The sequence below is a fragment of the Caretta caretta genome, chromosome 1 (assembly GCF_965140235.1).
Source record: "Caretta caretta isolate rCarCar2 chromosome 1, rCarCar1.hap1, whole genome shotgun sequence".
Classification (NCBI taxonomy): domain Eukaryota; kingdom Metazoa; phylum Chordata; order Testudines; family Cheloniidae; genus Caretta; species Caretta caretta.
Genome location: NC_134206.1, coordinates 28,607,058 through 28,620,833, shown reverse-complemented (window position 1 = coordinate 28,620,833; position 13,776 = coordinate 28,607,058). Strand labels below are relative to the sequence as shown.

At 46.1% G+C, this 13,776-nt stretch overlaps 1 protein-coding gene across 1 annotated transcript; it reads right to left on the bottom strand.

Annotated features, from left to right (window-relative positions):
- Window positions 1–5,085: 5,085 nt before the first annotated feature.
- FUT4 (fucosyltransferase 4) lies at window positions 5,086–10,286 on the bottom strand. The gene has a single exon (XM_075126801.1). The coding sequence runs from the start codon at window positions 10,005–10,007 to the stop codon at window positions 8,937–8,939; it is 1,071 nt and encodes a 356-aa protein (XP_074982902.1). The 5' UTR covers window positions 10,008–10,286; the 3' UTR covers window positions 5,086–8,936.
- Between the last annotated feature and the right edge of the window lie 3,490 nt (window positions 10,287–13,776).

Sequence of the window (13,776 nt, the reverse complement as noted above, 5' to 3'; positions counted from 1 at the left end):
GCATGGCACTTTTCACATGTCTTCAGTGGGAGTTAAACTGATGAGGGCAGAAATAAATACACTGGGTGAAATCCTGGCCCCACTGAAGTCAATTGCAAAACTCCCATTGACTTATAAGGCCATGATTTTACCCATCTTAGAAAAGCCTCTTTCCTTCCACTCCCTAAAGCAAGCAGCCTGTTTTAGGATGGGTTGTAGTGTTCTGCAACATTCTTTGAAGGACTTACATTCCATGGACATAGTAGTATTTCAGTTGGGATAAACCAGAGACATAGGAGGGCAGCATTAGAGACGTGTTTTGCCCAATGTACCAGGTATACTGGCAACACTCAAATGGATGAAGAAAAGAGGATTGATGGTCTCAACTTTTCAGAACAAAAGGGGAAATATAACCTAAGGTAAGAGGCCGGGTGTTTATCTTAGCATGAAAATCCAAAAAGTGGTTTTAGTAATTCCGTACATGCACCTAAGGAATGAGATAGACACTTCTTGAAAAGTAGTATTTTTTTGCTTTTCTATAGCACTTTCTGTTCAGTGATCACTAAGCATGTTGGAAATATTAATTAAGTCTCATACTACCTTTGTGAGGTAAGTATTATTAACTCCACTTTACAGATGCAGAAAATTTAGGTACACAGAGCCTTATCCAAAGTCTAATGAAATCAAAATTCCCAGGGTACATCTACACTGGATTAAAAGAGCTGCAGCTGGCCCAGGTCAACTGACTTGGGCTCATGGGGCTTGGGTAGCAGGGTTAAAAATTTCAGTGTAGACATTTGAGCTTGGGCTAGAGCCCAGGCTACAGGACCCTACCCCCATAGGCACGGGAACTAGGGGTGCAGGGGGTGCTGCAGTACCCCGTTTTTGTACATGGTCCCGCCCGCCACCCCACGCCCAGGGTCCCAGTGCTGCCAGCCCGGTGCCTGAGGTTCTACTCCTGGCCCCGCACCAGGGGTCCCGACTCCCAGCTGCAGGACACACGCCCGGAGCTCCGTTCCCTGCCCCGCATGCGGGGCCCTGGCTCCTGCAGGACCTGCGCTCAGGGCTCTGTTCCAAGCCCCGCATGCCTTGGCTCCCTTACTTCCGCGTCCACATGCCCTCCCCAGAGCCACGGTCCTGCTCCTGGCCCCAGCTCTGCAGGGGGGAGGGGAGCACAGACAAGAGTAAGGGTTTTTGCCTAAGAGTAAGTTTTTTTGCCTCTGTTTTCACTAACAAGGTCAGCTCCCAGACTGCTACGCTGGGCATCACAAAATGGGGAAGAGATGGCCAGCCCTCTGTGGAGATAGAGGTGGTTAGGGACTTTTTAGAAAAGCTGGACGTGCACAAGTCCATGGGGCCGGACGAGTTGCATCCGAGAGTGCTGAAGGAACTGGCGGCTGTGATTGCAGAGCCATTGGCCATTATCTTTGAAAACTCATGGCGAACCGGGGAAGTCCCGGATGACTGGAAAAAGGCTAATGTAGTGCCAATCTTTAAAAAAGGGAAGAAGGAGGATCCTGGGAACTACAGGCCAGTCAGCCTCACTTCAGTCCCTGGAAAAATCATGGAGCAGGTCCTCAAAGAATCAATCCTGAAGCACTTGCATGAGAGGAAAGTGATCAGGAACAGCCAGCATGGATTCACCAAGGGAAGGTCATGCCTGACTAATCTAATTGCCTTCTATGATGAGATTACTGGTTCTGTGGATGAAGGGAAAGCAATGGATGTATTGTTTCTTGACTTTAGCAAAGCTTTTGACACGGTCTCCCACAGTATTCTTGTCAGCAAGTTAAGGAAGTATGGGCTGGATGAATGCACTACAAGGTGGGTAGAAAGCTGGCTAGATTGTCGGGCTCAACGGGTAGTGATCAATGGCTCCATGTCTAGTTGGCAGCCGGTATCAAGTGGAGTGCCCCAAGGGTCGGTCCTGGGGCCGGTTTTGTTCAATATCTTCATAAATGATCTGGAGGATGGTGTGGATTGCACTCTCAGCAAATTTGCAGATGATACTAAACTGGGAGGAGTGGTAGATACGCTGGAGGGGAGGGATAGGATACAGAAGGACCTAGACAAATTGGAGGATTGGGCCAAAAGAAATCTGATGAGGTTCAATAAGGATAAGTGCAGGGTCCTGCACTTAGGACGGAAGAACCCAATGCACAGCTACAGACTAGGGACCGAATGGCTAGGCAGCAGTTCTGCGGAAAAGGACCTAGGGGTGACAGTGGACGAGAAGCTGGATATGAGTCAGCAGTGTGCCCTTGTTGCCAAGAAGGCCAATGGCATTTTGGGATGTATAAGTAGGGGCATAGCGAGCAGATCGAGGGACGTGATCGTTCCCCTCTATTCGACATTGGTGAGGCCTCATCTGGAGTACTGTGTCCAGTTTTGGGCCCCACACTTCAAGAAGGATGTGGATAAATTGGAGAGAGTCCAGCGAAGGGCAACAAAAATGATTAGGGGTCTGGAACATATGAGTTATGAGGAGAGGCTGAGGGAGCTGGGATTGTTTAGCCTGCAGAAGAGAAGAATGAGGGGGGATTTGATAGCTGTTTTCAACTACCTGAAAGGGGGTTCCAAAGAGGATGGCTCTAGACTGTTCTCAATGGTATCAGATGACAGAACGAGGAGTAATGGTCTCAAGTTACAGTGCGGGAGGTTTAGATTGGATATTAGGAAAAACTTTTTCACTATGAGGGTGGTGAAACACTGGAATGCGTTACCTAGGGAGGTGGTAGAATCTCCTTCCTTAGAGGTTTTTAAGGTCAGGCTTGACAAAGCCCTGGCTGGGATGATTTAACTGGGAATTGGTCCTGCTTTGAGCAGGGGGTTGGACTAGATGACCTTCTGGGGTCCCTTCCAACCCTTATATTCTATGATTCTATGAAGGGGGGGGTGAGGTAAAAAGTTTGGGGTGGGGACCACTGGCTTTCAGCACCCCCACTGTAAAAATTGTTCCAGCACCACTGGAAGCCCTTGCGGGGTTCCAGAGACCGGGCTCCAGCCCCAGCCGGAATGTCTACACAGCAATTTTATAGACTGCAACCCAAGCCCCAGTCAGCTGACCCAGGCCTGCCACAGGGGGTTAACTGCTGGGTAGTCACACCTCTACTGACTTCAGTTAAAATCAGACTCGGAGAATGTAACTAACACCCGCACAATCACACAGGATCTCTGTAGCAAAACCAGGAATTGAACTCACATCTCCTGGCCATGTGCTTAAAATTAAAGACCCCCATCTTTCCTCCCTTTACATTACATTAAGTAAAAGTACTGTGCTTATTATTTATGTTTTTAAGTAATTTGTCAGATGAGACTATAGTATAGTATAGTCTATATACTTATAAAGTATTCAAATACTGTACAGTGAATATATCAATTATATAGGTATCTATATTTATTTATAGATATATCTTGATTTGTTATAATGGCAGTAATTTTTACACTTGAAAAATAAAACACTTCAAAAATAAAACACTTCTGGATTGCAAGGCCTGGTTCTCCTCTCACTGATACTTAGGGTTGGAAGGATTCGATTTTTATCAATAAATGTCAGTACATCACTTTCACCATACACATACTTACTGACAAAATATATTTCCATAAATAATAATAAAAATTTACAGACAGATGAAGTAAGAAAAATGCTGTTTGAGAAATTAAAGTCAAAATCCAGTGATTTAAATTTGAATTAGGCTGTTTAGAAATGGACTAGCGAATGAATAGTAAAAACATGTATAATTTGTTGATTTAAGGATATTTACTTTGTATATTTTGACATGTGATGTTGACAATTTGTGTTAACTTTTTGAATATCAGCATCTACTGTCATAAAATTGTCTGACGCCCCCCCGAATTTCCCACAACTGAAAATGTATAAACAGAAAAAAATGCTTAACCCCCCCTAATTTCACGCAACTGTGAAAAGTTAAATAGATAAAACTCTAAAAATAGCTTAATATAGACACTGATATCTGTCAAAATTATAAAAAATAAAATTTAATCCTGCCAAGTCCACTGATCCTGCAGTAACTCCATTGCCATAGGTGGAGTTACCCCAATGTATACCCATGTGACAGAAGAATCAGCCCCAAGGTGTATGAACTCCAAACTTCTGTAGTGAACTTCCACAAATTAGGGTAGCCTGACACCCACTGAAAGTGACAGGGGCTGTGACTGAAAATTGAGGTCTGACAGATGCAGCAGTACAAGGGCTACATGGAGGACAGAGACTGTAAAGGCATGAGGTCTAATGTGGCCTAAGTGTAGGTTCCTACAGATGCTGGTATAACTCCATGAATTGAGAATTTGGCCCCTACATCCATATTTAGATACCTTAGAGGACTGACATGATTTTCAAAGGTGCTGAGCACCAGTTCTGCTCAGCACCCTTACGCAGACAAGTTTGAAAATTGTGTTTTTTGTCTCTAAAGCACTATGCACACCTATAGGATTATATCAACAATAACATTATGGAAGGGATAGTAAAATGGCACACTTTTAATGTATGACAGTGGTAGATAATAGTGCAAGAAGGTCAGGAGGGTCAAGAGATTATATAGAAGATAAAAAAGAGTGTCAGAGCTTTGGTCCCAATTCAGGAGAGCATCCTTATTCAGGCCTGACAGGTGCTGTGAAGAAGGCAGGCTCTTTCTTTTCTCTAGCTGGCTGGGAGCGGCTGCTGTGTTCTATCACCACAGTGCCATCTAGTAGGCAAAAGACAGAACTGCAGCAACATTTCAGCAGAAGCTCTGTTTTGTGCAAAAAATTAAAAATATGCATGGCTCATTAATTATGTGCACGCACAGTAGTGCAGAATTCCCCCAGGAGTAATATAGATTCAGTAATTCCCACATAGTTCTAGTTGTTTAAATATGTAAAATTCATGTTCTTGTTCTCCTGCAATTCCAATCCATTTGCTTCAGTTTGTTCTGAATTCGATATGTCTATTTTAAAATATTTAATTTTGCTTTTAGAACAAAACTTTTAACATTTCTGAGCTGAACCTATTGGGTTGTTTCACAACAAACAATTTTCATATTTCACACTAGAAAAGACTTGGCAAGGCTGGCAATGTTGCAAAATATATTCCACAATACGATCATCTACATTTATTTTTTAATAAATAGAATTCAACATGTTGTGATTAAAAACAGAAAGTTCCAGTCGTAGGCATACAGGTTTGCATTTGGATGCTCAAAGAAGCCCATCAAGCCATATCCTGCAAGTGCAATCTCTTTGTTATGAAAGTTGAACTTACAAATGTAGAATTATGTACAAAAAACTGCATTCAAAAATAAAACAATGTAAAATTTTAGACCCTGCAAGTCCACTCAGTCCTACTTCTCGTTCAGCCGATCACTCAAATGAGTTTGTTTACATTTGCAGAAGATAATGCTGCCTGCTTCCTGTTCACGTCACCTGAAAGTGAGAATAGGTGTTTTCATAGCACTGTGGTAGCCAGCATCACAAGATATTTATGTGCCAGCTGTGCTATAGTTCCATAAGTCTCTTCATGCTTCAACCACCTTTGAAGGGGACATGCATCCATACTTATGAAGGGTTCTACTCGATAACAATCCAAAGCAGTGCAGACCGACACATGTTCTTTTTCATTATCTGAGTCAGATACCACCATCAGAAGGCTGATTTTCTTTTTTGGTAGTCTGGGTTCTGTAGTTTCCGCACAGAGTGTTGCTTTTTTAAGACTTCTGAAAGCATGCTCCATACCTCATCCCTCTCAGATTTTGGAAGACACTTCAGATTCTTAAATCTTGGGTCAAGTGCTGCAGCTATCTTTAGAAATCTCCTATTGGTACCTTCTTTGCACTTTGTCAAATCTGCAGTGGAAGTGTTCTTAAAATGAACATGTGCTGGGTCATCAACCGAGACTGCTTTAACATGAAATCTATGGCAGAATGCAGGTAAAACACAGCAGGGGACATACAGTTCTCGCTCAAGGAGTTCAATCATAAATTTAATTAACACATTTTTTTAACGAGCATCATCAGCATGGAAGCAAATCCTCTGGAATGGTGGCCGAAGCATGAAGGGGCCTACGAATGTATAGTGTATCTGGCACATAAATACTTTGCAATGCCGGCTACAAAAGTGCCATGCAAATGACTGTTCTCACTTTCTGGTGACACTGTAAATAAGAAGTGGGCAGCATTATCTCCCTTAAATGTAAACAAACTTGTTTGTCTTAGCAATTGGCTGAACAAGAACTGAGTGGACATGTAGGTTCTGAAGTTTTATATTGTTTGGTTTTGAGTGCAGTTATGTAACAAACAAAAAAAATCTACATTTGTAAGTTGCACTATCACAACAAAGAGATTGCATTACCGTACTTGTCTGACATGAACTGAAAAATACTATTTTTTTTATCATTTTTACAGTGTAGATATTTGTCATCAAAAATAATATACACTTTGATTTCAGTTACAACACAGAATACTATTTGAAAATGTAGAAAAACATCCAAAATATGTAATAAATTTAAATTGGTATTCTATTGTTTAACAGTGCCATTAAAACTGTGATTAATTATTTTTGTTAATCACATGAGTTAACTGCGATTAATCAACAGCCCTACAATTTATGTAATAAATGATAAATCAGAACTTTAGATTAGCACTCCAAACTGTGGTTCTCTAACTTTTTCCATGATGTGGACCACATTTTAATGAGTCTCACGGACCTGCCCATCCCATTCCCAATTGTGCAGACCATCTTCCTTGCCATTCAGAATCATATAATATCCCTGCAGCAACTATGGCAATTGCCAATATCAAAGAGTAAGATCAGGAAAGAATATGAAGTGCTTTTAGCTGCATTTTACTGAAACTTTAGCAACCGGGAATACAGATGGGAACCAGCAGTGTGTGACCTGACCACCAGCCAGTGGCTCATGCACCAGTTTTATTATTATTAATAATAATATTAAATATTCAAAAATATTCAATAATGTACAGAAGTGTCACTTGACCATCTACCTAGCCAGTGGGGAACCACTGATTTAAAGTATATTATAGTCTGCTGACAGCAAATGAATCTCAAAACTAGCAACTCGCCATGTAATAAGTTCAGATCAAGTCCAAACCTCTTCAGAACACTGGTCCCCAATGCTGGTAAACTTACCTGTACTGACACGTCATTCTTTTGAAACTGGTCTCCCCCTTCCTTCCTTTAGACCCAATCCTACTCCTACTGAGGTCCATGGGTTGCAGAAAGAGGCCCATAATTGTTTGTATTGCACTCCAGTGTGTGGCAACTGTGTGCACTTTACCCTGCAATAAAGCTTGGGCACCTGAAACACCAGAGGAGAGCCGCCCAAGGCCCTTTGTGGGTTAGAAAGCATGCAGACACTGGGAGGTGGCACGTAACTAGGACAGGGGTCCCCAACGCGGTGCCCGTGGGCGCAATGGCACCCACCGGGGCAGTTGTGTGCAACCACAGGACATCGCGCCACCAAAATGCCGCCGGAGAACCGCCCACCGTTTCTCGGCGGCATTTCAGCGGCGGGGTGTTTGGCACCCGCCACAGTCTTCTGGGAATAGGAATGTGCTATTCCCACAGAAAAGCTGGGGACCACTGAACTAGGAGGTAGAAAATACTGACTGGTATGCCAAAATCTTAGTCTGGCAAACTGACACAATTGCATTAAAGAGTTGGGACCCACTGCACTAACAGGAAAGTTTCTAGCCTAGGGACCTCATTTTATCTAAACAAACAAAACAAAACAAAACAAAAAAAGCTGGAATAAAGGTATCAGAAAAATAAACTCAATAAATAATAGATCTCTGTCCTCCTCCATTTGCATTCTTTCTTAGTATCAAACATTTTAAAAAGATAGCTTAGACCTAGTTTTCCATAATGTTTTTTATAAGAAAGGGAACTGTACTTACAATTTACCACAAAACAGCATTTTGAATTGTCCACCACCTGATAGACTGATTTAAAATTCATTATACAAGAACTTCTAATAATATAGAAATAAATTAACCTTTTCATAAATGTTTCATCTGTAGTAACAAAATTTGCGTTGTTCTGAACCTTCCCCTGCCATTTCCTGTGTGGCAGTACTGTTGCAGAGAAAAACATGCAGACTCCTTTAAACACATTCTGATTCCTGAATAAAGCAAAGATGGATGAGCTCCTGCTTTATTTCTGTATTCCTTCCTCTCCTTTCCCTAGGTCTCGTCTTCACCTTCATACAGGGCAGGAATGCACTTAGTTTCAGCAGGCAGCAGAGGAATTACTTGCTACCCTTCAGAGCTTGTTATTTTTCTACTCACACCCACATCCTTCCACACACTTTTTCCTCACTGGGACTTTTAAGATGCCTAGTAAAGGATTTTTCCATTTTTATTTTTGGTTATAGCTCTTTAAAACACTGCTACAAATTGCCTGTGCATTGTTATAATATTACATTAAAGGCAGCAGGGTTGGAATTTGTGTGCCAAGGAGTTTGCATCTTCCCAATGATCACTGTTAATACATTTGCCTGTGTGCAGCAGAAATATGTTCCCAGAGGGAATAAAAATACACAGTCAGAACTGTATGAGGAAGTCTCACAATCCTGGAAACTGTCACAGCTGACAAAATTGGCTGAGTGACAGAAATTGGCATAGTTTATTTGTGTCTAACACCGTGCTGCATTTATGGTTTCTGCTCTGGATGACCAAATAAAGTTCTTGAGAAAGTGCTAGGTCTGTCATAGCTCAAAGATGGAATTGCATAGGTTCATAACAAACATATAGTGGTCTGATGGTCTGTTCACCCACATTTTTAAACCTGCCTCTCAAGCAACAGCTCAGACACACTTCTGAAATCCTCTATTTTTTTTTTTTTGGCGGGTGTGTGACCCCCTGAGAACCGGTACTTTTTAAGCCTTGGTTTGACTGCACTGCATCCCCAAGAGAAGCCAACAAAGAAAACTTCCCCAACCAACATTATCAGCTTTCAAACCAGCTGGCTAAATTTTGTATGGTCTTGAGCTGATCCCCAGCTGTCCTGACAGCCTCGCAAACCTTGCAGTATTGCTCATCCCAGAACGAAGTCATATGAACATCATATTTGTCCCTCCAGGCAAAGTACCGCCTGTAGAGGGGTTTGTTTTGGTCGAGGAATTTCAGGTAGATAGCTAACTTCCTAGGGCTGGGGAAGTCATCGACGTGGATGAAGGAGTCGGGCGGGATAAAAAGCTCGTAGTTGGACCTGGAAGGGCCCAGAACGACAGGCACGGCGCTGGATTTGAAGGCGTTCTGCCACAGCTTCTCGGTGATGTAGTCGGGGTGCTGGGAGTTTTCAAAGGCCAGGTAGAACTTGTACTGGGAGATGGTCCTCACTATGCTGCCCTCCTCCAGCACCAGGCCTTGTGCCCCATACACGTCGATGGGGACGTACTTCCTCAGCTGGTGGTAGTAGCGCACCCTGGCATGCGCCTCGTTCCAGTTGCTGATGACCCAGGCCACCAGCTTGGTCTTGCGGGGCAGGCTGAAGTGCGAGGACGCCCGCCTGGCCCGGAGGTACCCGTAGGGCACGAAGATGTCCGAGTCCACCCGGTAGGACATGGTCCAGTTGAAGATGCCAGCCAGGTCCCTGAGCCCGGGCGAGTGCGAGGGGGACTCGAAGTTCATCCACACCCACCGCTGGGCTGGGGAGCGCTGCGGGGGGCCGGCGGGCAGCTGGCCCAGGCCGTGGAGGACGAGGTCCCGGTGGTGGAAGATCACAGCCTGCGCCTCCCGGTAGCGGCTGCGGTCGGCGCTGGGCCGGCAGCCGCTGATGTTGAAGCGCCGCTGGCAGTCGGTCATACGGCGGCGGTGGCCGAAGGGCTCCCACCACAGCAGCACGGTCACCTCCGGCGGGGGCCGCGTCCGGGCGGGCCACGCGTCCAGCGCGGGCAGCTCCGGCAGGCAGGCGTACAGGGCCAGCAGCGTGCAGCTCAGCCCGGCCGCCAGCAGCCGCCGCCGCCTGCGGCGCAGCGCCCGGCTCCGGCCCGGGGGCCCAGCGGGGCCCGGCTCCATCGGGGGCAGCCGCCCGCGCCGCCTCCGCTCTGCCTCGGCAGCGCCCCGCGCCGCTGCTGCCGGGGAGCCGGGGACCGAAGCGACGGCGCGAGCATCCTGCAGCCGCCGCAATCCCTCCCGCCCCTAGGAGCGGCAGCCGGGGGAGGCTCCGAGCCACTCCCCGCCGGCCACGCTGTCCCCTCTCCTGCCGGGCCGGAGCTAGCAGCCCCGCCCAGCCGGGCCCCGGCCATTGGACCGCCGAGGAGCCCCGACCAACAGCTCCGTGCTAGAGCCTCAGCCGCTCCCCAGGTCCCGCCCCCCAGCAAGGAACAAACCACTCCCCAGGGACCCACCCCCTACCTGGGCACAAGCCCCTCCCCGGGACCTTCACCCCTTCCCGGGGCACCCTCACTCCCCTAGGGACGCACTCCTCCCTTGTAGGTACCACTCCCCGCAGTCCACGTATCTCTTCTTACCTCGTCCCTCCTGCCTCGCCTCCCCCTGCCCCCAGGTTATTTCTCATCCCTTAGCTCCTCCTTGCCTGTAAAGATACCATTCTTCCAAGCAACTCTTCCCCTGCTTCTTACTTCCATCTAGGGTGCACAGATAGCAAGTGTGAAAAATCGGGACGGGTGTGTGTGTGTGGGGGGGTAATAGGAGCCCATATTAAAAAAAAAGCCCCAAATATAGGGGACTGTCCCTATAAAATCGGGACATCTGGTCACCCTACTTCCATCCCTCCTCCTTCCCTTGTACAGTTCGCCGAGCAGCCCCACCGTCCCTCCCTGAGGTATGTTCCACTCCCGGCTGCTCATCCTTTCTGGGTTGATTTATCTGCAGCAGCATCTTGCTGATGTGGCACAGCGTGGCTGAAGGCAGCATAAGGACAATGAACCTCCTTGTTCACTCTGGATCCTGCAGAGTAAAAGGAAATCCACTTCTTCCCTTCCACTGACTGCGTCAGGGAGTTGCATTTCAGGAAGGAGAGCCAGAGAAGACCAACACCCCCTGCTGTCCGCCTCCAAGCATAGGCATGAGGAGAGTGCACAGGGAACAGAATGTGAGGACACAGACCATGAGGACTGTGGGCAGACACAGGGCAGGATGGGGAGGGCACAGAGGCCACAATAAGCACAGTGAGGAAAGGGCCCAGTGAACACTCAGCATGAGGGTTGGAGGACTCTTGCTTCTTCATACACTTTCACTCATTCCTTATACTTCTTACTAGGCTCTCTCCTTCCAAGGGATCTGGAACAACCTCCATGCTCCAAGTACTTTCCCTCCATCTTCTCCTTCAGATCACTCCTTCAAACCCACTTTGTTCCCAGAGCCACAGGCCTTGGCCCATCCAAATCCCCTTCTCACATTGCCTCTGTGTCAGGGGTTCTCAGACTTCTGTACTAGTGACCCCTTTCACACAGCAAGCCTCTGAGTGCGACCCCCCCTTATAAATTAAAACCTTTTTTTAATATTTAACACTAGTATTATAATTTTTTTTTATATTTAACCGCCAGTTTGAGAACCCCAGCTCTATGTCTCCTTGTGTTTGAATCAGGTTGTGTATTTTCTGGGTTTGTCTGTAAACCCTGTGGGGCAGGCAGGGACATCCCCATTTTAACAAAGTGCTGTGTACAGCTTCGGTGCTTTGTAAACCTGAGAGCTATTTTATGGAAAGGTGAAGTTTCCAAATCTGACACTCTATTTTCATATCCAGTAGATATGTAGGGCCAACGTCATCTCTCATGTAAATCCACTGCATTCCAATGGTGACCCATAATTTAGATGAGAAGCTAGATTTTTATTACAAATAATAATAATAAATAATTTGATAACAGTAGCATCTAGATGCCCACCAGGTCAGGGCCCCATATGTACTGGGCACGGTGCAAATACCAAAAATGACAGTCCCTGCCACAAAGAGTTTAGGAGGATTTATGTCAGGATTATGTTAATCCAGGAAAAGGAAGAAGAGTTTATGTGTGGAGGTGTTCAAAGATTAGCTGGCATCATAGACAGTCTTCCAATTCCCTGTTCACAGCAGTTACAAAAATCTAAGCAACAGTAGCCCTGATATTCACTGTATAGGTATAATAGTCTATCTGTGCTGGGTCCTTATTTGCAAAGATTTACACATTCTGTATAATATTTTCCTAACATAAAAAAACCACATATCTCACCAAACAAATATAAGAACATGTTTATTTTGCTAAAATTGTCACCACTATGGAAGTGGCTGGGGATTATTATTTTTGAAGTCTGATGTTTTAAATAGTTATTTTCTTCAGTTGTGGGTATCCAGGTTTTGCTAGTAACTGGAACATGTTAAAAGCAAATGTAGGTCCGAATCCTGCAGTGAGTTTTGCATTCAGTCTGTAATCCTCCTGCCCGTCAGAGTTGGCAGCAGCAAGGGCCAGGTTCAGTATCTAGGGGTTCCATTTCAATAACACAATGCAAAACCGGCTCGAGCCTCCACCCAATGACCTGGGACAAATATATACCACCCCCGCTGGGCGCCTCCAAGAGGCAATACTTCCCCTCTTGCAAGCACAGAGTCTGAGTGTAGCAAAAGCCTTTTAATAAAAGAGGGAAACAATGTGGCATTATGTTGGGGAAACACCACAAACAGGATTCATAAACACCAACCATGAACAAAAGACCCACCCCCAAGTAAGTTTGGCAGTGTCCTTTTCCCCTCAGGGTCTTAAGTCCAACAACCCAATAGTCACCCCCACACACACATACAGTTTCTGTCCTTGGTCAGTGCAGCCCCCTAGAGTTCAGAAGTTAATCTGCAGAGTTTACCTCCCAGCCTGGGTGGAAGTGGAGGGAGGTATGAGGGGCATCTTACATGCTCCGCTGCTTGGGTCAATGGCCAAGTGCCATGCCTCTCCATGGGGTTCTGCTGCAGTCTTCACCACCAGCCACACCTTTCCGTCAGCTGCCCTGCTATTCACTCCATGCCGCTCCGCCAGCCACCCAGCTATCTGCTCCGCTCTCTACTCCTCTAGCTGCCCGGTTATCCACTCCACTCTCCGCACTAGCCATCCTGCTGTCCGCTCACCAACTTGTGTTCATGGTCCCCACACTTAACACAGCTCTCAGCAACTTCAAGCTGGTAGTAGGGGGAGCTTCAGTGCTGGTGCACCACTAGCCCAAAGTAGGTCTAATGCTTAGATTAGTGATTTCAGCTCTGCAGCATGTAACAATACTCCTAATAGAGCCAAAATTAGCTCTGTTATTACTCCATAGAAAGAGGAGAGGTCAAAGTAGTGTTTAGGGCCCTTAGAAGAGACCCACACTACCAGATACACATACCTATCCTCAACCTTTCTTAATTCCCTAGGTTTTGAAACCCATGTCCCTTGCCTAGCAAGTAGTACTTAGGTGAGGGCGAATCCCTCTGTCATAAAATGCCAAGTACAGTTCTACTTTCCTTGATTCACATAACCAGGATAACAACCCTTTATTACTCCTGCCCCAATAACAGAGAGACTGGGGATCCCACAGCAGTCAAAGTGACCATTTGGGGAAGCAGTCCATCATGGTAGGCAGGGTGGGTGTGCCCATGCAAACGAGATCAGCCCCTGAAGTCCTTTTCCACAGCTCACCACCAGATGTCAGGGTAGAGCTCATTCTGACTCTGCTTACAGATCAAGGAAGCTTTGGGCAGGCTCACTGAAGGATCAGAAGAGTTCCCAGAAGTTACCTACTACAGGACAGGCCTAACAAAGAAAATAACAGAACGCCACTAGCGGTCACCTTCAGCCCCCAACTAAAACCCCTCCAACGC

Excerpts from the sequence above, each read along its gene's own strand:
- FUT4 (XM_075126801.1), bottom strand. The coding sequence starts at position 10,007 with ATGGAGCCGGGCCCCGCTGGGCCCCCGGGCCGGAGCCGGGCGCTGCGC.